This window comes from Cicer arietinum, chromosome 3, assembly GCF_000331145.2.
Source record: "Cicer arietinum cultivar CDC Frontier isolate Library 1 chromosome 3, Cicar.CDCFrontier_v2.0, whole genome shotgun sequence".
Classification (NCBI taxonomy): domain Eukaryota; kingdom Viridiplantae; phylum Streptophyta; class Magnoliopsida; order Fabales; family Fabaceae; genus Cicer; species Cicer arietinum.
In genome coordinates, this window is record NC_021162.2 from 72,607,172 (window position 1) to 72,634,576 (window position 27,405).

The window sequence follows — 27,405 nt, forward strand, 5'->3', positions numbered from 1 at the left end:
TGTGCTGTCATGTTATCATACTCACAGACTTTGTTTCCAAGCCAAGCCAAGCCATGCCATGTTACCATTTTAGTTACTACTATTATCTCTTTTTCTTTTTCTTTTTCAACTTATTTGTTTAAAAAAATTATATTTGTAGTAGCCAAATTGTTCGACCTCTATTTTTAATATTTATTCAATCTCACAACTCTTATTATTAGACTGAATCTTTCAGACTCATTTTTATTTTTATTTTTATCGTTTAAAGATTGTATAAGTTAAAATAAATTGGTTGAAATTTGTTAATAAATTAAAAAAAAACGAGGCATTGTTTAGTTGCTATTATTGTGATACGATGATTATGAATGTTTCTCCATATTAAAATAAGGAAGGTGGTAAGTATAGAGCTCTTAAAAAGTCTAAAAGCAAAGGTTATATTATAAATAAATAAATAAAAAAATAAAATGGTAAAGGAGCCGAGCCGAAACGTGAATGTTGTGTGTTAAAGAGGATAGTCTGGCAAAGTGTCGGTGTCGGAGACAATGAATGGAAGGAAGGAAGATACTTAGATCCTCACTCACACTCATACAATTAATTAATTAATAAGCCTCGTTTATATTTTTAATAATTTTCATCGTCCTTAACTTAATGTAATGTATGTATGCAAATGCAATCCTCCTGTTTATAGAGATGGAGACTTCCCCTCCTATGGTGGTTCTTCTGTCAATTCTTGTCACCTTCACTTCTCGCTCACACTATTTTAGGGGTTGTCTTGCCTTAAACGACTGCATACTCCTCTCATTTTAAACATATTCTACTTTCGATCTCTTTATTAGATGAATTATATAAGATCTGTAATTGAAGATTATTAATTTAAAACACTAATAATGAATGAATTTTGAGTTACCATATTTATCAATCAAATTACAATCATTACAAAATAAAAAATCAATTGTGAACTTCTCCTTCTAAATATTCACCTCACACTTTAAATGATTTTTAAGTTACATTTCATTATAATCACTATCAAAACAGTAACCGATCCCTCCTAATGCATTTTATATTGAACTCGTCATAGTAATACTATGAATTCGTTATATTCAACTCTTTCATCAATTAAAGAGTTAGTTATATTAAATAAGGTAAGAGAATATATATAAATTTCATCAAATCAAAATAAAAATATATTAAAATGAATGTGTTGGAAATTTTGACTCTTTGGTTGGTATAAAATGTTAAATTGACACTGTTTTATCTCTTTTATACATTAATTGAGATTGTTTATCTTAACAACTTCATTTGTTGCATACTCTTTTAATGATTTATTAGAGCTACCCCCACCACTTCTTCAAAATATCTTTTATTACTATATTGACTTCTTCAAAAAAAATTAATCCCATAAAGAACACCCTTCAATTTCAAGAAATTAAATGTCTCAGAATGTATAACTCTAATACTTGTAAATTGGAAGTAATTTTTTTATGTATGTAACCGAAATGTGCAAATTTAACATAACTGTTCATTGTGGCCTTTATTTGTAAAAATAAAATAAAATCATCGTGGCCTACGTGTGTGTTTAAAACATGTAAACCCAAAATCTTTAAATGCATACAACTCTTCATTGTTCCCAACATAATATAGACACAGAAATTAGAAATTGTGATTTTAGATTTTTATGCACATGTTTTTCATAGTCTAATTTTTTATTGTATATTATAATTCAGCAGTTAATCGATATTAGATTTATATGAATTAACACAACTAAAAACTTACAATAGCTTCAATGCTTGATCTTCTGAAAAATTAGAAGGATTTTTTATTTTATTTTTTGCTAGTGATACCTATTCAACTTTAAAAAGTTTCAATATACAAACTTTGGTTTCTATTTGGATAACATGCAGTGAATCAAAATGATGTAAATGCAAAGCAATATACAATTATTTAGATAATTCATGAATCATGATACTTAGAACATATATGCATAAGGTGGATATGTATAACCAAATCACTAAACTGGAAGGCAAGATCCATATATTTTTTGTTTGAAGGATCATACAAAGATCAAAGGTCACCTTCAAATATGAGATCCTCAAGAAATATGCGATAACAGAAACAAAAGAAGAAGAAAAAAGCTTAATTTGTAAGTGAGCTAGCAGAACAAGCAGTTGAAGTATTGTTGTCACACGGAGTCTTCTCCACTAGCTTCGGTTATGGTTGCTTGCCTCTGCCATGGAACCATCCTCCAAATGATTGGACAAAGAAGTATCGACAACTCTATTATTTTCCCTAGCTTCAACGTATTCCATCAATCGAGATACACTAGCAATTTCAGGATTCACATCTTTTCTCGAATCTGAACCAAGTTCTGACATGGAAGAACTTCGAGAGAACAACATCTCTTTCCAACCCCTTGCACCCTTTGAAATTGACTCTTTATATCTAAAGATAAGACATAAGTTTATTACAAATAAAAATGATGATTTGATAAAATACAAAGTTCAAGTACATGTCTTCTATTTCAAAAAAGCATACCTCATTGACACGGAATTAAGTCTGGACCGCAAAGTATCAGTAAATGAGTGGAATTCTGATGATCCTGCTCTATCTTGGTCTTTTGGTGAAGAATTGGCTACATTGCGTCTGCGAGAAAGTAAGTGCAAAACATATATCAGAAATTCAAACAATATTTCACTTTCTTCATGTGTTAATGTTTATGGTGCCAATATTTTGTTAGAGCTAACAAAGTATTTAACTGAGTTGACAAGATTTTGGAGTATTGTATATGAATACAATGAATTTTTTAGTAGATTTACATAATGGAGGTGTGTTATAGAGAAGAGGAGGATAATTTATGCAAACAAAAAATATGTTGATAACTACCTATCATTTGAGTAAATTTCTTGATCATTTGTTTCTGTAATTGTAGACTCAGAAGTTGAAGAACTTTCAGTTTGAAGTCGTGGTGTTTGTTGCAATGGTTCATCTCCATTAGATGTTACTGGAATAGATGGATTGTCCATTGGAATTTCACTTGGATCATGAGCAAAGGGTTGAATTCGCTGCCTTTCCCTTCGACCAATGGGGTGTGCTCTTCTCATTGATGCTGCAGCAGCTAAATGTTGAAGTATTCGCTCTTCAAAATCATCATCGTTGATAGCCATGCGTAGCTACAAAACGGTAAAAAGTGACGGCATAAACAAAAGGTAGAATTATGATGTATAAGATATAAGAAAAACAAAATCAATTGCTCAAGAATCTGATAACTTACTTGTTGCAATCCAAAATCTCCAAGAGCATTGTGATGAAAAATAGCAGCATTTCTTGATGGAGCGACCCTCCACTTCCTCTCTTGCTCTACCGCCTCAAACAATTCTTGACTGTCGTAAAATGCATAAGTATGATAAATAACATGATCAACTAACTAAAGAATTATAACATAGACGATGTAGATCCTTAAGAGCAATAATCATAACCAACCTGGTAGGATCCTTCAAGCTAATAGGTCGCCAACACATAGGACATTGAGAGCTTCTTTGACACCTACAAGTAAGAGCCAATAACACTTGCTTAAGTATGTTTGTCCATTTTGAAATATGTTTATGAGAATTTAAACTTAACATGTAATAAGATACGTGGAAATGACAGGAATTTCTTTGATAGTAAATAGACTCCCCTTCCGCACCAAAATTAAGACTACACAAGCATAGGTTGTTTATGAATTACAGCCAAAATAGTTCCAGGAATGTCCAGTTCTTAAATTACAAGTCATAACCAACAGTAATGAATAACGAATATGAATAAATATATCTTAATATAGGACAATGTTCCAAATCACACTATTGAATAAGTCAATGAAACTATGATTTTCATGAATATTCTTTGAACCCTGCAAAACTGGCTTGTAAGGTGATGAATGTCTCCCCTATCCCACTTTTTTATATAAGCCCCACTACTTCACTTATAAATGCATTTTCAAGACATGTCTCATCCAATGTGGGACACTCAACACACAACCTTTCACACACAAGACTAGGCAGCTAAAGCATGACCCGAGTGGCCTGGTGATGGGTGGCCCAATAGATGTTGGATAGACTCTCTTAGTATCATATAATTTGAGTTGGACCTAACTCAACCATACAAAACCAGCTTATCATGTTGAAGGTCCTAGTATGTGTTTTACACTGAGCTTGATAGGAATATTATAGAAAAGGGAGTGATGGATTGATTCACATAAGGGAAAATAAGAAGTACCATTCAAGAACACATTGTAGGTGAAACTCATGCCGGCAAATAGTTACCTATAATGCAAGAAAAAGACAATAAGTAAGCAAATGTTGTTCAAAAACATATACATATAGGTTTATGAAATACAAAAGTAAATATTACAGTTGAAGGGTCACTATTGCAAAACTCTTCAAGGCATATGCTGCAAGCATCATCACAAGATTCTTGAATGCCTCCTTCAACAAAGGCCGCAGCTGATGTCATGTGATTTTCAACCTTGCTTTCCATCTCCAAAGACTTTTACATATCAATCCACAAACCTCATAGTTAGACGCAATATTTTGCTTATGCGAGTAGTGTTCTTGAAACTACTCTTGAACACGCAAAGTTGTCAGTAAAACACAATAGGATATATTCATTCAGAGTCATTAGCCAAAATTAATAAGAAAACTAAAAATTATGATTCTACCCTAGAATTGTTTCACAAAGCGGTCCAAATTATACTGTGACTGTTGAGATCGTTTCAGGCGGTAAAATTGATTGTGTGATCTGAACCGATCTCGTGAAACTGGTGTACATGAAGTGCATGGAATCACGTTCCTACCCTAATAAGCTTCGTGGAATGCTTCCACATGTTGAGTAAATATCTTCAAATCATTAAATTTATTGAATTATTGATTACAAATATTATGGTTTGAAAACATATGATTATTGATAACAATTATCTGGAAAGCATTAGAGGGAATATCTTGGTAGCTTATTCGTTATATATTGATAAAAAAAAAAAAACAAAAGTGAATAAAATTGCAACATTTTAGAGAAAGAGGATCGTGTGTGGAAGAAATGTCATAATGAAGTCCGAATAAAACGAAATTCGCAAAAAATAAAAGATAAAAGGGATAGAAAAAATGATGAAAATTCAAGAAAACATACCTGGATTGAGGAAAAATAAAGAAGGGGTGAGGAATGAGAGGACGCAGACACAAAAAACCCTTCCCTTTCCTTCCCTTTCCCTTCCCTTTGTTGTGTCTAGAATGTGAGGGGAGAGAGCATAAAACAAACTTTTCGGTCCCCTTCCGTTGCGTTGGATGCCGTTATTTAAATGTCACAACCTACATGTAACAATAAACCAGTTCATTTCCACCATTCTTAAATTTTTCGCTTTTTTCTAGACATAAAATGTTCTTTTAGGAATAAAAATTAACATTTTTAAAACAATTTTTGTTTATTTATTTTTAGAAAGGAAAGTCAATAACAGATTAAAAAAATTAACTAACTTTTAGTGGTCGTGGAAATCATTTTTTTTTAAATATCGTAGTTAAATACATATAAATTATTATTGTATATCTTTCATTTTCAAACAAAAAAAGAAAACAATTGAACATAGAAAGCCTCCAAAGTAATTTCTAAGAAATTATGAATACTTTTTAATCTCCTAGATAAATAAATTAGGAAAATTTAACGCTTATTTCAGTAAAAAAAAAATGGTTAGCTCCTTAATGTCAATGAAAATGAGAACATTAGGTCACTACTTACTATTAATATTTAATTTAATGATACAATTAGGTCAATGACATTAATTAAAAAAATTACAATTTGATCATTACAATAAAAATTTCCAAAATAATTTCAATTAATAGATATTTATTTTTTTAGCTAATTGCGAACATAAAACATCATTTTTTGATTATAGAACAAACACTACAAGAAAATCATAGTAATTCACGTCAAAATGAGTATTTATATCCCCGCGAAACATAAAATCAACACGTAAATGTGAGTCGTGATTCTCTATTAGAAAACCAAGTAAAAAAACTAAAATAATACATATAAGTAAATCAAATAAGAAAAACTAAATTTTAAAAACTGCATTAGTAAGCATGAACAAATTTATAATAAATTATTTTAAAAATATATATATATTATAAAGATCAAATTGTCTCTTATTAATTGTTGATAAAGACTTAAAGATTTTAAAAACAATTTTTGCATGATGATCCAGATAGAAATTAAGTTGTTTTAGTTTTTTTACTCACATACTAAAACAAATTTAATTGTTCATTTTAGTTGATTTTATTTTGTCAAAAACGAAATTGAATATCACAATTTTTCTCAAGAATAAAACAAATTCTTAATAAAAAATAATATTAATTTGATTTTTTTTCTAAAGTCGATGACAAAACTTACATAGTAAAAACGAGGATAATGTGAATTTGAACTTTGCTCTAACATATAAAATATTTCTACAACCTTTTTATCAATTATACTCTATCTTAATCTGATATTTTCATTGTAATGACAACAGTTATAAAAAAGATGTACTCTAAAAAACCTACGTATATTTGAGATAAAAAATAAATAAAAAGTCTACCCATACTCACTCATTTATTCTCCTTCCCCTACATTTTATAATGAATAATTATAAAAAAGTTGTTTAACACACAAATAAATAAAATTACCCCCTTTGGTTTTGTACCATGAAAATGCAACTAATCCTCGCCTTCCACAAACAGTGATAAAGTTTTTTTTTTCCTTTGTATTTCTCAAACATTTTTCTCTCTACTATCTTCTACCAACCTTAATATCCTAAAACCCTAAATTTATATTCGAAAAACCCTAAAATCATCTCTCGTTTCACTTCGCGATTTGCAGCAGCAAGTAAGTTCTATTCTCTTTCCAAATCATTTCAGTTTGCGATTTCAGATTTTATTTTTGTAATCTTGCTTGTTAAGCGTCATTTTTTCGCGATTCGCTGAATGAGGTTGCGGGTTTGCGATTTGTTCTGTTTTTGAGATGATATGAGTGCTAATCTAAAATTTCAATTAACAATGTTTCAATTTCAGTTCAATAATTTTTTGACCCTTTTCTTTTGTTCTGACTGTCAGACAGCGTTTTAATTTGTTTTCTCTTAAGTACACAATAAGGATTAGGGAAAAAAAAAGTAAAAGAGCATAAAATTGGTAAATAGACGCTCAGTTTGTTCAAGGAATTGTTATAGTTTTAGTTTTGTTATTTTTGTGGGGAAGAAACATAATCTCAATTCTGCTCAGTGAAGGTTCTTAACCGAAGAAATAATAAAGCATATTATTAAATTGAGATTAGGTTGAAAGTTAAGAGAAGTGGCTGAAACAGAGGCCATTGAATTGGTAATTCAGTGATTTCGTTCTGTCTGATTTAGCTGCACTACAGTGTAGATAGGGAGGGAGGAATAAGATACTTTGTATTTGGCATTGTGGTTTTTTGAGTTGGAACGAATTAGTGGTGAACATTGCTCTCAAAACGTAGCAATCTACTACATTCGGTGAGCTACTTGTCAATGTATTCCATTAGATTAGATGGATTTAGGGTCGCACAAGGGCGGTCTAGGTCGAGTGTGGAAGATTGGGGGGCGGGGCGGGTCACAGAGGAGCGGGCTGAATAACTCAAGTGGTTATCCATCCATTGAAAATATGATAGTGGATGAATTGGATTCTTTTAAGAACTTTTAGTGAATTGTAAATGGATTAACGGGTTGTTTTGATCCATCCATTACATTCCAAATCAATCCAATCCATCCATTTTGCCACCCCTATACGAGATACAGTCTTTTAGAAAAAATAAAGATACGGGTGCGTCAATAAAAATTGTCAATTTTAATGGTATAATTTAACTAAGAGAAATAAATTGTTCAATTCACCATACAAAATCACAATAAAAAGTTTAAATAGTAAAAAATTGTGTTTGGCTACAACAAATAAACTCAATAGCATAATGAGGAAAGTGACAGTATCCATGAGTACACATATACCTGTACGGGCACTTCGTTATTTTAGAAGTACACATGCTTCAGAGGTATTAGGTCAGTCATTAAGTTGTGTTTCATAAATTAAATTGTGCAAATCTCTTTTTCCCATATGCTCCATGAGGTAACCCAATTTATGAAGTTAATTTTTATGGTTTTGAATTTGATTGAATTTTGTGTTTGATAAGGAAGAATGAGGCCTACAGCCTTGCTTGGTGTTCTGAACAAGCAGTTTCTTGGAATCGCCAGTGACGCTGCGAATGCTGTTGCTAAGAAGCTGACACCGTCTGCTTCTGTCATGTCACGAAAACCGGCATTTATAGACGCATTCCTGTACAAGATGAAAAAGAACCCTGAACTTTTGAAGAACAAGACCATTTGGTCACGGAGATCCACCATCTTGCCAGAATTTGTTGATTCCCAGGTCAAGATTTACAATGGGAAAACCACTATTCGTTGTAAGATCACCGAGGGAAAAGTGGGTCATAAGTTTGGAGAGTTTGCACTCACTAGGAAACGCAAAAGTAGAGACCAACCTAATGCCAAAGTTAAACAACTCAAGAAAAAGAAGTGATTTTTTTATATGGTTTATATTATGCAGTTATTTACAACAATGTGGATAAAGAGTATGGCTTCTTTCCTATCTGAAGTATTTGACTTGAGTATTGACAATAAGGATTTCATAAAATTTGACAATGACTGCTGTTTGATCAAGTAGGTTCGTTGATTTTGTGGTCTCTACAATTTTGTTGTTCTAATTTAACTCTACAACTGATTGATCAATTTATGGTTATGTGAACGTGTATTTTACGGTTATTTGTTTATGCTGAATGTCCTGCCACAGCATAGGTATGTCCTTTATGATGTATCTTTTGTTTATGTATTTGGCTATGTTCCGCTGCATCTCCGTACCTAATCTAAATAAAGATAGAGAAAGATGAGAAGATTCAATAGTATCAAACATGCATCTGTTTTCAGTTGATTTTATATATTGTTGCAAGATTGAACACTGCTAGATGAAATTAACAGTGTAATTGATGCCAATGTACTTCAGTTAAGTAGTTATAACTTATATGTAACAGGATGGTTGTTCTTCCTGAACATACTTTTCGAACTTAATTGTTCAAAGTTTACTATAGTTTATATGGTGCTTAGCTTTAAAAAACTTGCCACCCACACGGCCACAAAATGGATTGGAGAGTGAAATACTTTCTGTTGGTTGGTAGTGAGAAAGAAAAACATACATGTGATAATTGTTTGATAATAAAGTGTTCAAGGTAGAAGTAGAATATCTATTATCATCCTGTTAGTCTTGTGATGTACCTCTCTTATTACTTCAGATTTCAAGATGGCCTATCTGAAGTATTTGACTTGAGTATTGACAATAAGGATTTCATAAAATTTGACAATGACTGCTGTTTGATCAAGTAGGTTCGTTGATTTTGTGGTCTCTACAATTTTGTTGTTCTAATTTAACTCTACAACTGATTGATCAATTTATGGTTATGTGAACGTGTATTTTACGGTTATTTGTTTATGCTGAATGTCCTGCCACAGCATAGGTATGTCCTTTATGATGTATCTTTTGTTTATGTATTTGGCTATGTTCCGCTGCATCTCCGTACCTAATCTAAATAAAGATAGAGAAAGATGAGAAGATTCAATAGTATCAAACATGCATCTGTTTTCAGTTGATTTTATATATTGTTGCAAGATTGAACACTGCTAGATGAAATTAACAGTGTAATTGATGCCAATGTACTTCAGTTAAGTAGTTATAACTTATATGTAACAGGATGGTTGTTCTTCCTGAACATACTTTTCGAACTTAATTGTTCAAAGTTTACTATAGTTTATATGGTGCTTAGCTTTAAAAAACTTGCCACCCACACGGCCACAAAATGGATTGGAGAGTGAAATACTTTCTGTTGGTTGGTAGTGAGAAAGAAAAACATACATGTGATAATTGTTTGATAATAAAGTGTTCAAGGTAGAAGTAGAATATCTATTATCATCCTGTTAGTCTTGTGATGTACCTCTCTTATTACTTCAGATTTCAAGATGGCGATATAGACTATAGAGTGCTGTTGCTATACAAGGAACTTTTCGGGTGTATTCTATACAAGGGATTTGCGTGTGTTTGCACCGTTTTAAATCATAATGGGTGGCAGGACAGCTAGATGCTATCATGTGTAATTAATTGTTGGGTTCCTTTGATACAATGCCTTACTTGTGTATGCATGTATGTTGTGCATTGCTAAATGAAACTCATAATGTCAATGTCATCACTAGATTTAAACAACATTGCAATCAACAATGAAAATAGTTTGTATGAATTATGATGAATTTAAAAGTGATGACATCTTTCTTTGTAAAAAGCTGAAGCATACAAGAGCAATCACTTGTGGCCGGTGTCTTTAGCGGGTGAATGAGTCTATCATTCATGTAACTCAAGTGTAGAACTCAAGTTTGTAGGGTGAATTATAATCTTATAGTCTTGTTTGAACACATTTTATTGGGATATTTATGTAGATATAGGCAAACAATATCAAATCATGTAAATCTTTTTGTTAGATTATTATTCTCTTTAAGACGTGTTCTTGTGCCCATGCCAAATGTATTAGTGTGTGCAATTTTATCTAACAATTATGTTAAGTTTTAGTTATTAATCGACTTTTACGATTCTATTAGACTAAAATGACTAAAAATAACCTTTGATAGATGACGGCCAGACTTTTAACTTAAGTTTTTAGAACCAGCTAGTGGTGCCCTTGGCACCAATTCTGTAACATTGTAATATTATGAAATATCAAAATAAAAGTCGAAGAAAATTGATACTTCATTTTCAATGGAAGAGAATAAGTACTATATTACTTATAAGAATAATTAGAATTGTTAGTGAGAAAATGTTACATATAATGTACAATAAATTTGATCAGAACTTTAAAAATAAGAATAATTTTATTTTTGAGTAAAATAAAATTATTGTACACTAATATTTTTTTCTTCTTAAAATTGATATGAATTTGCTCGTTATAATAATTGAGAAGTATTATTTAAAAAAACTTGAAAATTAAAATTTTCAGCAATCTAGCCATAAAAATAGCAGGTAGATGCTGTTTTATATAATTAAATTTTGTTTGTTCCTAATAAAAATGATATCGATAAAGTTGTGATAGACAGACCAAAAAGAAGTCCCCATCTGAAAAGGGAGACAAATGCCATGACGTGGACGTATTGCACGGTCGGGCCACCTAAAACTGAATTGTTGGCTATTGAGATATGAAACACCTGGACACTGAACAAACAGTGTGTGGGTACTTTGGATTGGATACTGTCCTACCTATCACTGTTCATTGTCTCACTTCAACCACACGCGTATTTACGGACTCCACTTCCCTGCAATTCATCTTTCACGTATTCATGTAGTTCCATACATACAACCATTCGATTAAAATTGGACCGTTCAGATTAAAGATTCATATTTCACAATTAGTCTTTGCAATTTTTAGAATCATACGATATATACTATCTTTGACTGCGTCAAACTATTGACAACAGGGATTCTAATTCGGTATTTACTGAGTTACCACCAAAAATTATTAAACCTTGAGTCTTTTTGTTGCTTCTTATAGATTTATAATATTAAAATATTTAGAAGTTTCTTCATAAAATATTTTAAGTAAAATATTATTTTATTATTTATTATTCATATATACTATTATTTACTTGTAGAAAATATTATATTAACATAGACAATATCAGCCTATAAACAATTAACTTTATTTAATATAAATGCTCTCTAAATTTATAAATATATGACTAAAAATAATTTATTTTGTGTATGATTTAATGATAAAAGTTTATGCATTAAATTGTAATTAATGTGCAGTGTAGTGTAATGTTAATCAAAATTTCACCTATGACATATTTAAGTAACACAATAATAATAATAATAATAATAATAATAATAATAATAATAATAATAATAATAATAATAATAATAATAATAATAATAATAATAACAATAATAATAATAATAATAAAAATAAATATATTTCTATTTAATCAATTGATTGACGAAAGACTATTTTATAATTAATAATAAATATTTATTTTGTATATAATTTATATAATAAATTATAACAATTATAATGCATTTTTCTTTTTCAAATTTGTTCAAAAAGATGTTGTAAGATACACATTATTAATAAAATATATATTTTGTTTTCAATTACCGATTAATAATTAAAAAATGACAAATATTTGACATACTTATACTTATGATTTCTATAATAAATTATAATTAAAAAATTATAATATTCTTAAATTCTTATGTAGAGGATATTTAAGATATACACTAGCTACAAATAATTAAAAATAATCTTTTAATTAGTCAATTCACTCACACTTTTTAAATCTATCAAGATTTTGTACCTTTAAAATCCACTAAGATCGATCAAAATTTGTTAAATATAAAAAAAAAATTATATTTTAAGGTTTTTTTATTTAAAATATATTTAATTTAAAAAATGTCAACCACTTTGAACTAAGCAAAACCAACATATTCTTTATTAGTTTTGTTTGATTTAGATTTTATGAGAAAATATTACAAAAACTTAATCAAACTAAAAAGCCTATTTTTAATTAGTTTTGGTTTTTATTTCTCTTTAAAATAATAGTTGAATTTTTTTAAAAAATTAATCAATTAAAATTCATTTAATTGAATAAATACGATATATATTCAAATACCATTTTCCAAGTTCATACTAGTCACAATAATATAATTATGATATTAAATTAATAAAATAATATATTTAATAAAAAAAATAATCTAATCACTATTATAAATAAAATTTAACTAATTAATTTTGAATCATTTAACATTATTATTCCTAATATGCGTTATTTTAATTCAAAAATATTTAATACAATTAATTGTGCGCTTCACATTAAAAAGATAAAATTTAGAAAAATTATATCTTTTTTCTAATAGAAAAATTAACGTATGTTTTAAATAATAAAAAATTAATTGCACTTAACTTAATTTTTTTAATACTTATAATGTTTTTTATTATAATAGTGATCGAATCAAGTATATATAAGGAAAAATAAAAACATCTTTGCAAAATAAAATGAAAAAAGAAAAAGTGAGAAGTTAATTTTAGTATGTTTGAAAAAAGAAAAAGTGAGAAGGTAATAGAGATTAGGAGGGAAAATAGAAACATGATGTGGTCGAAAAGGAGACTATTGAAAAAAGGTTTGAATGAATAGTATTGATAAACTTAGTTTGTTTGAAAAAAAATAAAGTATCTAATAAATTAAAAAATAATTTATATTTAAGACACTTCTTTTTTCATGCAATATTTATAATTAGAGATGAAGAGTAAAAAAATTAAATGAGAGCAAATTTGAGTTTTCATCATTGCTTGCATTTAAAATTTGATACTAGAATAGTGTATATATATTGTTTGACAGAAGAAAAAAAGGTGGAAATGGATAATAATAATAATAATAATAATAATAATAATAATAATAATAATAATAATAATAATAATAATAATCTAAAAGAAAAGAAAATAATGTATAAATACTTACTCCTCTAGCTCGTATTAAATGACATAATTTGAATATCATATGTTTATTTCATGGTAAATTTGAACGTTAAAATATTAGTAAAACATTGATTTTTCTTATTCTTTTTAACAAGACTCTTATTTTGTATTATATGTGAATCTACTTAACTACATAAAACTCATTATTAAGAGTATCTTTGTTGATAAAACTCATTTTAACAAGAATGTTAATTAGTATGCTCAATAGTTTTTTTAGAAGTGTCCATAAACAAATGAAACTTTGTAATTTGATTTTTTTTAAACACAATTAATTGTGTCATAAAAATTACATGCAAACAAGAAATATGAATATTCATAATTAAAACTAGAAGAGGGTATGAAGTAAATTGCTTAAAATAAACTATCGAAAAGAAAGAAATTAAAAAAAATATTTCTTTTAAGATTGGCAACATGAAAGCACGTTTGTATAGTTTATTATTCCTAAAAATCTAAACACGTAACTCTTAGTTTAATGATAAAAAGAATAGATGTTTGATATGTAGGTTGCGAATACTCACTAATGTTATTGAATCCCCTCATCCAAATCTAAACATATGTTTTTTTAAATAATTTAGACATATAATTGTAATAACTAGTGAACTCTGTTTCTAAAGAGCCAAATTATACATTTGTTCTCTTAATTTATTTTAAAATTTCAATTTGATCTCATTTTCTATTCAGTTTACGTTAATCATTTTTGTTAAATTTCTATTAATTTGATTTTCGTGACATTGAATGATAAACATTTATTCAATCTCCATTTCTCTTTCTTCCCCAAATTAAGTTCAACTAATGTTGATATTCACTTTTCTCTTAATTCTTCATCATTTTCATCTTCATAATTCATGAATATATAGCCAAACAAGACAAGGGTACATATATAGCCAAACAAAAATGGTTCCAAGTTCCAACGGAGGCAAGTATTGCAATAATGCCTATGATTTTTACTCATCACACCATCGCTGTCCATAACATTAAAAAAAATGTGGAAAGTGAAGTTAAGGAAATTAAAGTCGTGTGTTAGAAAATAAGGGGAATTAAGATGCTCGTGATCAATGTTAATTTCCAAAATTATGTCACTCAGAGAAACAGACAATTTGTTCACAAGTTAGAATATCTATTTCAATATCATATGAATCAAATTGAACACGCGACCTTATATAAAATAAAAAGGCATGGGTGTTACTGTTTGTAAATAGAAACCACAACGCTCATTGCACTAAAGTATGTGTTTGGTTTACATTTCTCACAAGAAAAGAGTGAAATGCATTTTTTCAAGAGAACAGTTGTTTGGCCACAATTAGAAATTTTATATGGGGCCAAATTTAATTCATTTGTTCAACATTTTTTCTTCATAAAATGTAATATATTTTCTTTTTTGTCAGCTTCACATTGTTGCCCCCACTAGGGGTCACAAATTCAACCTACTCAACTCCACAAAATGCTATTAATTACATCCATCAATGAGAATGTTAACAATATATTTAAAGAGTCAAAACATATATAAGTTTGTATAGAAAAATAGTGTATTTATTTCTTCTTTTTTTTTTTGTTGATGAAAATTGTAATTTATCCTTTGTAATGCAAAATTTAGAGTAAGATAGTTACTTAATTTAAAGTAGGAAAGATTTTAAAATTCGTTGAACACTTATAAAAAAAAGTTATATTTATTTATCCTTAACAACAAGAAATATATTTATTTAATTAACAAGTTTTGACGATTATCCTAAGATCATTTGTTAACAAAGACCCTAAATTAAATTTTGCATCATAGGTTTGGAATAAATGAGTTTAAATAGTTTGAGTGTCACTGCAATCAACATACATATGCATCTTTCTTTTCCTTATAGGTGTATATTTGATTGTGGCAAGACATGTAAACTTACTTTGTGCAACTACAATTTTGCATGAGTAAAATTACACTAATTCACTATATTTTTGTACTAAGTGTGTTTTGAATATGTGGTGACATAAATCAATTTTAGATATTTTTTAAATAGTAAATATTGGTAATTAATTTTAATTTTTGTTAGATAGATACATGATACACGTGACCTCTTTATCAATTTAATTTATTCGTACCATTAAACTATATTATGATTTCTTTTTATTTTAGATTAACTAATTTTGTAAATTTGATTTTAATTTAAATTAAATTAAATATAAAATAATTTATGTCTTAATATATTCACATAAAAGTGAATTAAATAATAAATTTCATTATAAAAAACTATGTTTTCAATAAAAACTACAAATTTTAATTATAATTTAAAATTAAAATTAATTTTAAAAGTAAAATTAATTATACTCGTATCAAGATTGAATTATGTAGCATAAGAGTTGAAATTTGAAAATGAATCTTATACAGCAGCACAAAAATCTTATAAAACCATGGTGCAATTAAAATGAATAGAAAATGTGACATATCTTGTAACTCACAGAGACATCCCAATCGAGGAACACATTGAAAAAACAATACACACACAGAGGACCCCAAAAAAAAGAGTCACGAATGCACAGTCCTCAACAACAAAACAAATAAAAAAGTGAAAAAAACCAAAACAATAGTAAAAACCAGAAAAGCTTCATTTCCAAATAGTAAAAAACAAAGAAGCAATCAATTCAAGTTCTGTAAGAAAAGCACTGTTTGACTTGACTGTTTTGTCCTCTCACTGTTCATTCATCAAACAGCAACCTGCGATGATTGTTGTGGTTGAATTTGAATCAATTGAAGTTGAATATTTGCAGGAAGTATTTGTGTTGATTGAGATTGTGATTCTCTTCTTGATGAACTTCTCCAAAACCCAGCACTGTCAAATCTCTCCCACATCTCTTTCTCAAGAGCAATTGCATCTTTATCTTTAACAACACTTTCCGATGAATAAACTCTTTTTATATCAGAATCATCGTTTGCACACATTGGATGAATTCGAGGACCGTTAACATCTTCACAACAACCACAAGAACAGTTACGCCGTTTTGGTGGTAACAACCCTTCTTTTATTATACGCCGTCGCTGTCTTTTCCGGAGTATTCTCCGGCAAAGACCCGTCGGAACTTTGTAAATTGCTAACACAAGAAAATTTGCTAAACCGCATGGAAAACAGCAGCAAACGGCGACGCACTCCGCCGTCGTCGCTCCGACCACTTCGCCGAAACTGCTTCCTGTTTTTGAAGATTGGACTTGAAGTAACGGTTGTCGCCGGTGGGCGGATGCCGCTTGCCGGAGAACTATCTTATTCGACATTTGAATTTGTGTACAAAATTTTGATATGGGTTTGATAAAGATTGAAACTTTTGAAGAATTTTGATGTGGGTTTTCTTTGTTTCTATGAGAATTTTCGATTCAGTGTGTCAAAAATGATTCTTGAGAAACGTTGGTGGGGGTAAAATGATGAAATAGGGTGGGGTGTGGATAGGAAGAAAAAAAATCCACAATTCCACACCCTCCTTCGATTAACGTTACAGCGAAAAGTCGAGGTTTTTCATGGCAGAAAGAAAATGAAAAGAAAGAAAAGGAAGAGAAAGAAAAAGTTGAAAGTGGATGATGAAAAGGTAGTTGAGACTCAAAAAGTGTTATAAAGAAGGAAGAAGGGAAAAAGAGGAAGAAAAATTGAGGTGGTGAAAACTAATTTTAGGATAAAGGGGAAGGAGGTTTTGGGTGGCGTCCTACAAATATGGGACAACAGAGTAAGCTCAAAGATGTTAATGGAAAGAAAATTGAGTTTTTGGAATATTTATTTATTATTTGAGTTGGGGGATGAGTGGAATTTTGGTGTGATGTGAGGGGCATTACTCAAATTTTGTTTATATTTCTTCTCTCACTTATATTACGTAATTAGACTATTGATTTGGCATTATTTTTTAGGGCTAAAAATGAATACGTGGGTACTTAAAAGAAACAGAAATGGTTATATAACCTATCAACAAATATAACGTCCTTATCTTTTGAGTTTCCACGTCTACCACGCGTCCGGATTGGGCCCTCAATTTAATTTTAAACACAAATTTCTTACTTCTTTTAATTTCATTTAATATATGTCATTATTTTAAATAAAATAAAAAATCAACTCTGTGTTATCACTAAATAAATAAATCAGATAGTGTCTCCTTTTCAATTGGGATAATTTAATTTCACTTCTATGTGTTGATACAATTAACTCAATTCTAAAATAAATATACTCGTTGTAAACAAATAATAATAATTAAAATTAATTATTTAATTTTAATTTAAAATTCGATATATTAATTTTAATCATAAATTTTATTTATATTTTATTTTAGATAAAATATATTTTTCTATATATTGAAGATAATTAAATGCATTTAATAGTTTAAAGTTTATGTAAAAAATTAATACATGTACCAATATATTTCTAATTAACGGTCTTCTTTTTACGATATTAAAAAATTATTTAATGTAATGATTTTTTTGGAACAATGATATTAAAGAATAGATTGGTTGACTGTTGTACCAATCAAAGCAAATATTTTTATGTTTATAATTAAAGTTGGACGGAATACACATCTGATGGAACCTCAATTCATAATCCATGGAAACTTAAAACTTTAAAATTGTTGTTACACCCTTTCCAACGAAAGATGTGACATGAGTGTTAACACCCCCACAAGTTGCATTTTATTCCCCGTATCACAATAATAATTTATTTTTCATTAAAAAAAATATTTAAATGAGTCATCTTTTTAATTTTTAACGTAATATTAATTATTATTATTATTATTATTTAATTATTTAATTAAAGCTTTATGTACCACATCCAATTCACTATATGTTCATTAAAAATAATCTAAATGCATCAATATATAATTGGAAAAAGAATATAGTCATTCAAAATGCCTTGATAAATAATTTTTTTCCTTCCTTGTCCTATTTTTTAAAATTATACTTTTTTAATAATGTGAGATTAAACTATTGGATGGTTAGACTATTTTTACGTTTCAAAAGTTTGTTCTCGAAATAGGAATCATAATTTATTGTTTGAGACAAATCACGACTTCAATTGGACCACAATAGTCCAAAGCTATCATTTTGCTAAATTGTGATTTTTCTTATAGGTAATTCCTTCGACCTTACCTATGAACAATTTTTTATATATAAAAAAAATTAATTATAATTACTAAAATATAATTTATCATAATAATTATCATATTAAATTTGTATTGGAGTTATATACCATCTTAAAAAATTTGAGAGTTGATAAGAGATATTTTTGGAATAATAATATTTGATAAAGTTGAATTTGATTATTTTTGTTTATATTTGAACACAAAAAATTACGATAATTTTTTGATTAATACAGTATAAATAAAGGCGTAAAAAGTATACTTTAAAAAAATAATCTTTAATAAAATATTTATTTTGTAAAATTGATTTATCTAAAGTAAGAAATAGATAAAATAAATGAATTAATAATTAATATTATAATACTTTATTATTAGTTATATGTATATAATACTAAATTATTAATTTAATAATTAATAATTAATATTACTTTATTCTCTAAAATAAATTGCTCCATCGAATCCCTATTTTCCAATTGCACACACATTGGTTGGAGTTTGTGTATGACAATTTCCCAACCTTAATAATATTGGAACTTGGTACTAACTTGGACACTTTTAATTAATATTGCGTCACACAATGTCGGTATTTATTAGATGAATATAAGATATTTGGGATGTATCAAAAGATACTCAATTATATGAATGAAAGAAAACCATTTAAATCAATTTGTTGTTGTCCATTCAACCAATTTTGGGAGTGTAAACCTAAAAATTAATTTTTGTTGATGTGTTTCTCCAAGTTTTTGTGTGTGTCCTCTACGATTAATCAATTTCAGCGATCCACCCATTTTGCAGTTTTGTTATTGTGTATGCAATTTTTCTTTTGATTTGGTTAAAACCACTTGTTTGCTTTAGGACTCCATTTACTTCAGAAAATACATCAAAACTCGATGCATTTACAAATTTATTTTCTTCTTTATTTTTTACTCGACGATATTTTGAGCCACTTATCTCCCTTCTTGTTTTCTCTTTTCAAAATTTGTCTTGTTGAAATTTGATTAGACTCAGTATCATACTTATATAAACAATCGAAATAGATATATTAAGAGTGTCATTCTATAATAATTTTATAAATACGATAAAACACTGAAATAATTTATAATTGAGTTGTTTTATTTGAAATCGTTGTAGCGAATAATCTGCTCTTCTTCGAAACTAAAATATTTTAAAAATAGCTACCTAATGTAATATTATTTTTGATTGAGTGGCACATGAACATAGGTCGGACTTCGTACATGATAATTTTCCTACCTTAATAATATGCCGTGCAATTTATGCATGAATGTTTTTTTGAAATAAGTCGATGTTACAATACACTGATCATATTTCTTCTAACATTTGTAGAAATAATATTAATGATGCAATAAATTGATTGTACTTTTTTACATGTATTTAAAGAATGAGCCTCCAATAAGAGTTTGGTGGAACCAGTCCCTTTTTTCTAAAACTTATTCCGCTCACATTTTTCATCTACGAAGGGTTGATATATAATTATTTTTTAGATCAATGATATTTTTTTTAGTTAACCTATTTTATGATATCTTTTTATTTAAATAAATAGTTAATTTTCTGACAAATTTAATTTTGTGTGTTTTATTGATAATTTTATCTTAGTGTAATGTTGTGTTGTTCTTGCTTAGTGTGATGTTTATTTTTCAGTTTTAATGTAGTATTTTCAAAGTCAATTGTATTAATCGTCGTCGTTATTGTTGTTGTTGTTGTTGTTATTATTATTATTATTATTATTATTATTATTATTATTATTATTATTATTATTATTATTATTATTTTATTTTATTTTTTTCCAATCCTCAAAAGTCTACTAAATAACGCATACTTGAATTATAGAATGTACATCTCAATTGAGTTTAGTCCAATTGTTTTATTATTTTTATAACTTGTCTTTTTAAAAAAAAATAGCAATGATGTCTTGTTTTATTATTATTGAAATATTATTTTATTTTTGTAAAAAATAAGTCTCTGGTTTTTATATTATATTTTGTAGTGGCACACACATATTTTTTGTTTATGTTCAGTGGCACACAAATTGGTTGGTGCTATTGATATTATATATATTATGTATAAAAAAATTGAAATTTGTTGGTCTAACATTGTACAAAATTGCTCAAAATACATCTGTACACATAATATTGATAGTGCAATAAATTGGTCGTACTTGTTCAACCATAGTAATATGATTTTTTTTCTTCTTCGTATACTGCACTATATGTCTTTATCTTATGATGTTTAGAAATTAGAATCATACTTGGTCATGTTTCTATACAATAACATATATTGTTGCTTTCTACTGATATTTGATACTGCAACTTGTCTTTTTTGAAATTCTGAAACCTTTTACCAGACTCCAAAATTATTTCTTACTTGCTCGTGTATTACACATCTCAGACGTTAATTTTTAAAATATTTAAATTTTAAAATAGTCTTTTAATGAAAATTAACATTTGAAGTAATCACATCCATAATATCTTATATTAAATGTCAACAATCAAGTGACATTTTGTATCCGTTTAGGAGTCAAACTTTTGAAATGTATACCTGGTCAGAGTATTTACTTCTAGAATCTGTATTGACAAAGAAATAAGAGGTGGAAATTTTTTTACACCGAAATTTAATACAAGACAAATTATAATTTTTGAAATTAATTCAGGACATCAAATATAAAATATTACATTCTATCAATATAACATTGCAGTGATCTAATAATATATAACTAATATATTAACACTTTCAAAATTTTAAACTCTATAAAATGGTCATACGGACTATAGAATGTATAACTAATATATTAACAATTCAAATGCAAACTATTAGATAAAAGGTGTATATATATATATAAACCATTCATCATATTATCTCATCACATTATTTTAATTTTTATCACTTAATTAATAATTCATACTCCCAACACGTTACGAGTTCTAAAACAAAATTATTAGAAACTGTTTTTTTCAAAAAAATTAATAAAAAAATTATTAATATTTTATTTATTAATTATATAAATTTTCTTTAACATAATTAATTATATTTTCAAATAATTTTTTTATATTTTTTTAAAAATAAAATAAGACATTTCGACAGTTTTACGACAGCATGAAAAAGTTATATAAATTTTTTCATATTTTAGTTGAAAAAGAAAATAGTGTGTATACATTATGTCACTCCAATAACTTATGTTAATAGTATGTTCACTACTTGTCTCATGATTTCTAAATTTATAACTAACATTTCTCATACGAGCACTGATTTGCAAGCTTACTTTGTCGGCCCTTTGATTAACTGTCAATATATAATATTTACATAAAAAATATATATTTATTAAAACATTTTTTAATTGAAATAAATTTTTTTCCTTAGGACGCGAAGAATAAACATCTTGTAAAAAAATACTATAATATAAGATCCACCAAACTAAATAAAAATAAAATTTAAGAGTTAATATAACTCAAATAAACAATACAATTTGTCTATATACGAATGAAACTAATTCTATCATTTGATTTATGAAAAAGTGAGTTTCATAAAATTGTAACCAATTTTCAATCAAACAAATTTAATGTTTTTTTATGTACAATATGCAAAATTTCCTGAATCAATTACATAAGTACTTGCAATCCAAATTTGTTACACCAACATCAACAAAAAAGCGTTAAAAACAAAATAATAATTAACCAAAGTCTATTTCTTTAGAAACGAAATCTCCCACTTGGAGTTCTATTCCTATATTTCATAATACCCCTATATAGTACTGCTCTATTAAGCGGCATAGTGTCCTCCAATTTGGGCCCAAGTCCACACTTTTTAGCATTCTCCATCACCCAAACTTGTTCACCCTTCATCCTTTGTGCCCTTCTCACATTTCTTCCATTATTAATATTCTTTTTCTCCATTGGAACTTCCGTCGCTTGTTTTGCAAACCGCACCCTTTTCTTTCCTTGATGTTTCTCCGAACCTTGTAAAAACAAATTAAAATACCTTATATAATATAATGTTTTTGTAACGGATTCCTAAATAATTATTCAAGTGAAAGAAAAAAATAGAATGAAAATAATACCGCATAAATCTGTTTGATTACGTTGGTATAAGATGCCATCCATTTCAAATTCAAATTTCTTCATGAAATTAGATAGTATACGTTTATGAACTTGATGTGCCAAAAAAACCATGCTTCCGGATACGGCAAAAACAGCCATCAACCCAAATCTCATGGAACTCTCCATTTTCACTTTGTTATTGGGAAATTTTCTTTTTTCTTCACTTAGTTTGTTATTGGGAAATAATGATTGTGTTATATGGATATATGAATGTAAACATTATTACATATCATCCAAGAGAAACACGTGGAAAAGGATAGATAGGATTGTGAAGAAAGAGATAAAGAATCATTTTGCATTATGCAAGAAAATGATACGATGAATGATAAAAAGAAGGAAAAGAAAAGAAAAAGAATGACGGGTATCTAGTGATTTTGGTAGTTGGTGCTTTTTATATGAAAGAAGAATGGACGATATTCACAACACAAGAATCTCTCTTTTTGTATCTATTTTTAAACCATGAAAATTGAATAAGGCCAAAAAACCTTAAATAGTGAAACGTGTTTTTTAAATTTTGTTAAGTTTGAGCCGGTGGGTTTATCTATTTATTTATTTTTTCTATTTTTAATCTATCGATTCTATTCATAACTGTAAGATAGATTTGTCTTTGTAAAATGGATACTGTATTAAGATGATAAATATTTAGTATTCTATATATGTCATATGTCATGTGCTTGAAAGGATTTAAATATTTTATTATTTCAGATCATGTTAGATAGACCAACTCCTAGGTTAAATTATGGTTCACCCAATATCCAACTTGGATTTGGATGCTCTACTTTTGTTGGGTTTTGGTGATTGAGGTGTTACAGATGTAGAGATGGTTCAAGAGTTTGATCTGATGGGGAGGAATGTTTACAAATTCTCGAGGTTTTGGAGATAATATCATATAGGTAGAAGAAAGATACAAACTAATAAGGAGCACATACACTTCTATTGGATAATTTAATCCCAACTATTAATATTACTAAAAAATATATTTAAAAATAATAAATATATCTAATAGAAATTTTAAATAAAACTCATGTGAAAATTATATTTAAAGAAAAATAATATTTCTTACCCATAAAAATCACAACGCAAGAAACAAGGCACTCTAGAAGAAATCTGATCACTGTCTGTTTTTTTTGTTAAAATAAAGAGTTAAGGGGTCTTCTTCTTCACAATATGTTCCCTAGTGGCAGCAAAAGCTGAAGGGGTAGGAAAGGGCCAATGTCAGTAGATAATTGGATACCAGGAGGGGTGAGGTGGTGTTTTTTTGTTGTGAGAAAAAAGGTGCATATTTCAAAATAACCAAATCTATAATTATCCAAAACTATTTTTTCCTGTCTCTGTCTCTGCACTCTATCAATATGATAGATAATTACAGTTTTGGTTATTTTAAAATATACAGTTTTGGTTATTTTGAAATATGCACCTTTACCGCTTTTTCTCACAACAAAAAAACCACACCCCTCCTCCTACTTGAAGATAAAAAAAATGGTAATATTAAAGCAACAATTATAAGTTGTTAAAAGAAATAAAGAGCGAAAATGTGGCTGAAGTTGAGTGATAAGGTGGTTTGGAGAAGGGACATAGGAAATAATACAAACAACGTTTGCCAAAAAAATATATATAGAGACCCTCAATAAATTTCCCCAATTTGGAAAGCCTGAATTTCCTTGCATTTAAGCTAACTGTGATTTCATTTAGTAAATGAACATAACATTATCATGAATGCTTCACAGTTGGCGAAAATACAGAGAAATGTAAAGACTTTAAAGTTATAGAATCTAAATCCATGCACTTGACTCATACTACAAGCTATCGGGATTTCTCCAAAACATAAAAAACAGAAAGATGAAAAACTCAAAGTGAAAATAAAAAATCCAATCACATTCATTCCAAATTCTGTATTTATGAATGTATACATTTGATTACAGTATAAATGTATGTATCTAAATCTACATCTGGGTACCTACAAAAACTAAACCCATAATACAATTTAAAAAATTAAATAATCATTTTTTAATACAAAACTACCGACTACCATTTTTTAATACATTTAGTTTTGTATGTATCTTCAACGGATACTGTTGAAATTAGCAAAGGGTTCTTTATTTCTCTTTGGTGTTGCTTTGCATGCTGCTGCTGGGGTTCCAAAGACATTCCAAAATCTCAGTGTCTCATCTGCGGCTGCAGATGCCACCGTGCATCCATCTGGACTCTGCGCCATATACAGCACCCTCGAGGTGTGACCGTTGAGCTCTGCCATCTTCACCATCGAAGGATACTTCCAAAGGGTAAGCTGGTTCTGAGTGTAACCATGTGCACTAAGAAGCTCACGCTCGTTCTTGTTCCACAGCAGAGAACATACCTGTGATCCCGTATCAACAGAATTCAAGCGCGCACCCGTGTGTGTGTTCCACAGCTTAATGCAATGATCACCCCCACCTCCACCAGAAGCCAATAGATTTCCCTGAAAAGGACACCAAGCCAGTGCCTTCACTGCAGCATTGTGTTCCTCAAACCTGTGAAGCCAACGGGTAGGTGAATTTGAAGAAACCACAGACCTATCCCATATGTGAACAACATTATCGTTTCCTCCACTTGCCAATTGTGTTCCTGAGGGTGACCACTTGAGCCCACACACTTCCTGGCTGTGTCCCCTGTAAGTTTCAACAATGTGAGATCTCACTCTAACGTCATTGTTTACTATTTTACTATCCATTGCCCCTGTTGTCAGAATATGACTGTTCCAAGCCAGTGTGCCCACTCTTGCTCTATGTCCACCCTTCAATGTCCTCAGCTGCATTAACCAAAATCAAGCCATACAAGCAAGAGCATTCAGAACAACTTCAAGTTTGAAACAATACAACTAATGATTAAAAACACTTAGGACAATACAAAGAATGATGTTTGTGTTTTTTTCCAATCAACTACCAAACTAGGGCATGTGAAGAGAGTTAATGTTGTATTTTGATCATGCGAGTAAAAATACTTTGCACCATAAGAACACAGACAGCGCCATAGTATGATGAATAAACAACACAAACAGCGCCATAGTATGATAAATAAACAACACAGACAGCACTATAGTATGATGAATAAACAACACAAACAGCACCACAAGAACAAACGCTTAATTTTTTATTGTGATATTTACCAGTTTATTAGAAGTGGTATCCCAGAGCTGGACATGAGAGTTGTTCAAACCAACTGCTAGATGTCGACCATCTGGGGCCCAGCTAACACTGGTGACAGGGCCTTGATCTTCGTCCACAGTGACAAGTTCTGAAGTGGAACTATCAGAAGCATTCCAAAGATAAACTGTACTTTCAAGGGCAATACTAAGGACATTACCGCTACCCCAATCTAATAAATTCAAGTAGAAGTCATCTAAGATATCAGGGGCATCCAATGTCCTCTCAGAACTCTGCAAAATCATCATTTTCACAAACACATTCAAAATACGCAAATTGAATCCAATTATAATAATAGTAATTTAGAAACCATAACACACAGATAATAATAATAATAATAATAATAATAATAATAATAATAATAATAATAATTCAGAAACCCTAATACCCAAAATACACAATGCATAGTTTCATTACCTGAGGAATGTGTCGTTTCGGTTTGGATGATCTGGATTGAGGAGGAGGGGAAAGAATATCCCTAGGGATGAGTTCGACTTTCGCTGGAGGCTTATTCTTGAAGGCCAAGATTCGTGTTCGATCGTTGATGTTTACGGCTTCGGCGAGTTGTTTCTGATAGGCTTGCCGAGATGGTGACGTCACGGTTGGATTCTCTTTTCCCTTTCTACCCTCCGTTAGCATGTAGTGAGCGTAACCGAAGTCCATGGCTGATCTATTTGGGATGAACCTATCCAACTGTTTCACCAAAAAAAGAAAACATAAATTGAGAAATTCTGAATTGGGAAAAAAAATAAAGACAAGAACGAGGGATAGGGTTTGGTGTTACGTTATCTTGAGACGAATTCTTTCTGTGGAGGAAGCGTTCTTGGAAAGGGGAACGGGATTTGGTCTTTGTAGAAGAACTCCACGATCCTGAATCCATTTATGATGACGGTGATCGAAGAAACCTGCAAGAAAGAAAGCGAGATTCAGAGAATTAAAACGGAAATAATGAAAATTGAATGAAGAAATGGAGATAATAAGGAAATGAATTGAAGCGTGTTGTGTTGCGTGATTGTTTCAGCTTGAAGATGGTCAAGAAGAAACGCAAAGAGAGAGAAGAATGAAAGAATGAATGAATCGGCGAATTTGAAAAAGAAACACTGTTATGGTTTTTCTATACAAAGAAGGGTTCGTTTTATATGGAAGTAGCCGTTGGGATGTGGTTTGACGGAAATACCCTATGTTCACTCAGTGACGTTGTATTGCGATGGATAAAAACAAGTGTTTCTATATTTGGGCTTGGGCCCAAATCTGGGATTGGACAGTTTCTATTAGAATTGTTATTGTATGTTGACCAAAAAAGAATTGTTATCTCTTTTTACTCATATATACGTATCTTTTTACTCATATATACATATCTTTTTTTAATTTTCTTTTCTCTAGTTCAGTTCACACCCCTAAATAAGAGCCCCAAAGCACTTGCCTAA

General features: G+C 29.2%; 5 protein-coding genes across 6 annotated transcripts; 1 reads left to right on the forward strand and 4 right to left on the reverse strand.

Annotated features, from left to right (window-relative positions):
• Nucleotides 1-1,955: 1,955 nt before the first annotated feature.
• LOC101510235 (E3 ubiquitin-protein ligase RHF2A-like) lies at nt 1,956-5,326 on the reverse strand. Its single transcript, XM_004494216.4, has 8 exons — nt 5,137-5,326; nt 4,366-4,500; nt 4,231-4,277; nt 3,457-3,519; nt 3,248-3,356; nt 2,860-3,146; nt 2,512-2,619; nt 1,956-2,418 (listed from the first exon to the last, which is right to left on the reverse strand). The coding sequence occupies exons 2-8, from the start codon at nt 4,489-4,491 to the stop codon at nt 2,178-2,180; spliced, it is 981 nt and encodes a 326-aa protein (XP_004494273.1). The 5' UTR covers nt 4,492-4,500; nt 5,137-5,326; the 3' UTR covers nt 1,956-2,177.
• A 1,393-nt stretch (nt 5,327-6,719) lies between these two features.
• On the forward strand, nt 6,720-8,800 carry LOC113785840 (small ribosomal subunit protein uS19m-like). 2 transcript variants are annotated; one of them, XM_027332994.2, is made up of 2 exons: nt 6,720-6,861; nt 8,177-8,800. In XM_027332994.2, the coding sequence occupies exon 2, from the start codon at nt 8,178-8,180 to the stop codon at nt 8,556-8,558; it is 381 nt and encodes a 126-aa protein (XP_027188795.1). In that variant the 5' UTR covers nt 6,720-6,861; nt 8,177; the 3' UTR covers nt 8,559-8,800. The 2 variants fall into 2 exon arrangements, with proteins under 2 accessions (XP_027188795.1, XP_027188794.1); XM_027332993.2 differs by having other exon boundaries at nt 6,722-6,861; nt 8,173-8,800.
• Nucleotides 8,801-16,282: 7,482 nt separating this feature from the next.
• On the reverse strand, nt 16,283-16,846 carry LOC101488959 (uncharacterized). The gene has a single exon (XM_004494861.1). It carries the CDS (start codon nt 16,844-16,846, stop codon nt 16,283-16,285), a length of 564 nt encoding a protein of 187 aa, XP_004494918.1.
• A 5,372-nt stretch (nt 16,847-22,218) lies between these two features.
• LOC101511111 (uncharacterized) lies at nt 22,219-23,197 on the reverse strand. Its single transcript, XM_004494219.4, has 2 exons — nt 22,757-23,197; nt 22,219-22,654 (listed from the first exon to the last, which is right to left on the reverse strand). Exons 1-2 carry the CDS (start codon nt 22,920-22,922, stop codon nt 22,389-22,391), a joined length of 432 nt encoding a protein of 143 aa, XP_004494276.1. The 5' UTR covers nt 22,923-23,197; the 3' UTR covers nt 22,219-22,388.
• Nucleotides 23,198-24,650: 1,453 nt separating this feature from the next.
• Nucleotides 24,651-27,093, reverse strand: LOC101511416 (cell division cycle 20.2, cofactor of APC complex-like). The gene is made up of 4 exons (XM_004494220.4): nt 26,763-27,093; nt 26,396-26,671; nt 25,942-26,211; nt 24,651-25,584 (listed from the first exon to the last, which is right to left on the reverse strand). Exons 1-4 carry the CDS (start codon nt 26,856-26,858, stop codon nt 24,859-24,861), a joined length of 1,368 nt encoding a protein of 455 aa, XP_004494277.1. The 5' UTR covers nt 26,859-27,093; the 3' UTR covers nt 24,651-24,858.
• Between the last annotated feature and the right edge of the window lie 312 nt (nt 27,094-27,405).

Bases quoted from the DNA above. Each gene is read 5' to 3' on its own strand.
- LOC101510235 (XM_004494216.4), bottom strand. From the start codon at position 4,491: ATGGAAAGCAAGGTTGAAAATCACATGACATCAGCTGCGGCCTTTGTT. The intron at 4,278-4,365 runs GTAATATTTACT...CTTGCATTATAG, and splicing joins GCAATAGTGACCCTTCAACT to GTAACTATTTGCCGGCATGA. The intron at 2,620-2,859 runs GTAGTTATCAAC...ACTTTCTCGCAG, and splicing joins GAAATTTACTCAAATGATAG to ACGCAATGTAGCCAATTCTT.
- LOC113785840 (XM_027332994.2), top strand. From the start codon at position 8,178: ATGAGGCCTACAGCCTTGCTTGGTGTTCTGAACAAGCAGTTTCTTGGA.
- LOC101488959 (XM_004494861.1), bottom strand. From the start codon at position 16,846: ATGTCGAATAAGATAGTTCTCCGGCAAGCGGCATCCGCCCACCGGCGA.
- LOC101511111 (XM_004494219.4), bottom strand. From the start codon at position 22,922: ATGGAGAGTTCCATGAGATTTGGGTTGATGGCTGTTTTTGCCGTATCC. The intron at 22,655-22,756 runs GTATTATTTTCA...TGTTTTTACAAG, and splicing joins TAATCAAACAGATTTATGCG to GTTCGGAGAAACATCAAGGA.
- LOC101511416 (XM_004494220.4), bottom strand. From the start codon at position 26,858: ATGGATTCAGGATCGTGGAGTTCTTCTACAAAGACCAAATCCCGTTCC. The intron at 26,672-26,762 runs GTAACACCAAAC...TTGGTGAAACAG, and splicing joins AGAATTCGTCTCAAGATAAC to TTGGATAGGTTCATCCCAAA. The intron at 26,212-26,395 runs GTAATGAAACTA...ATGATTTTGCAG, and splicing joins CGAAACGACACATTCCTCAG to AGTTCTGAGAGGACATTGGA.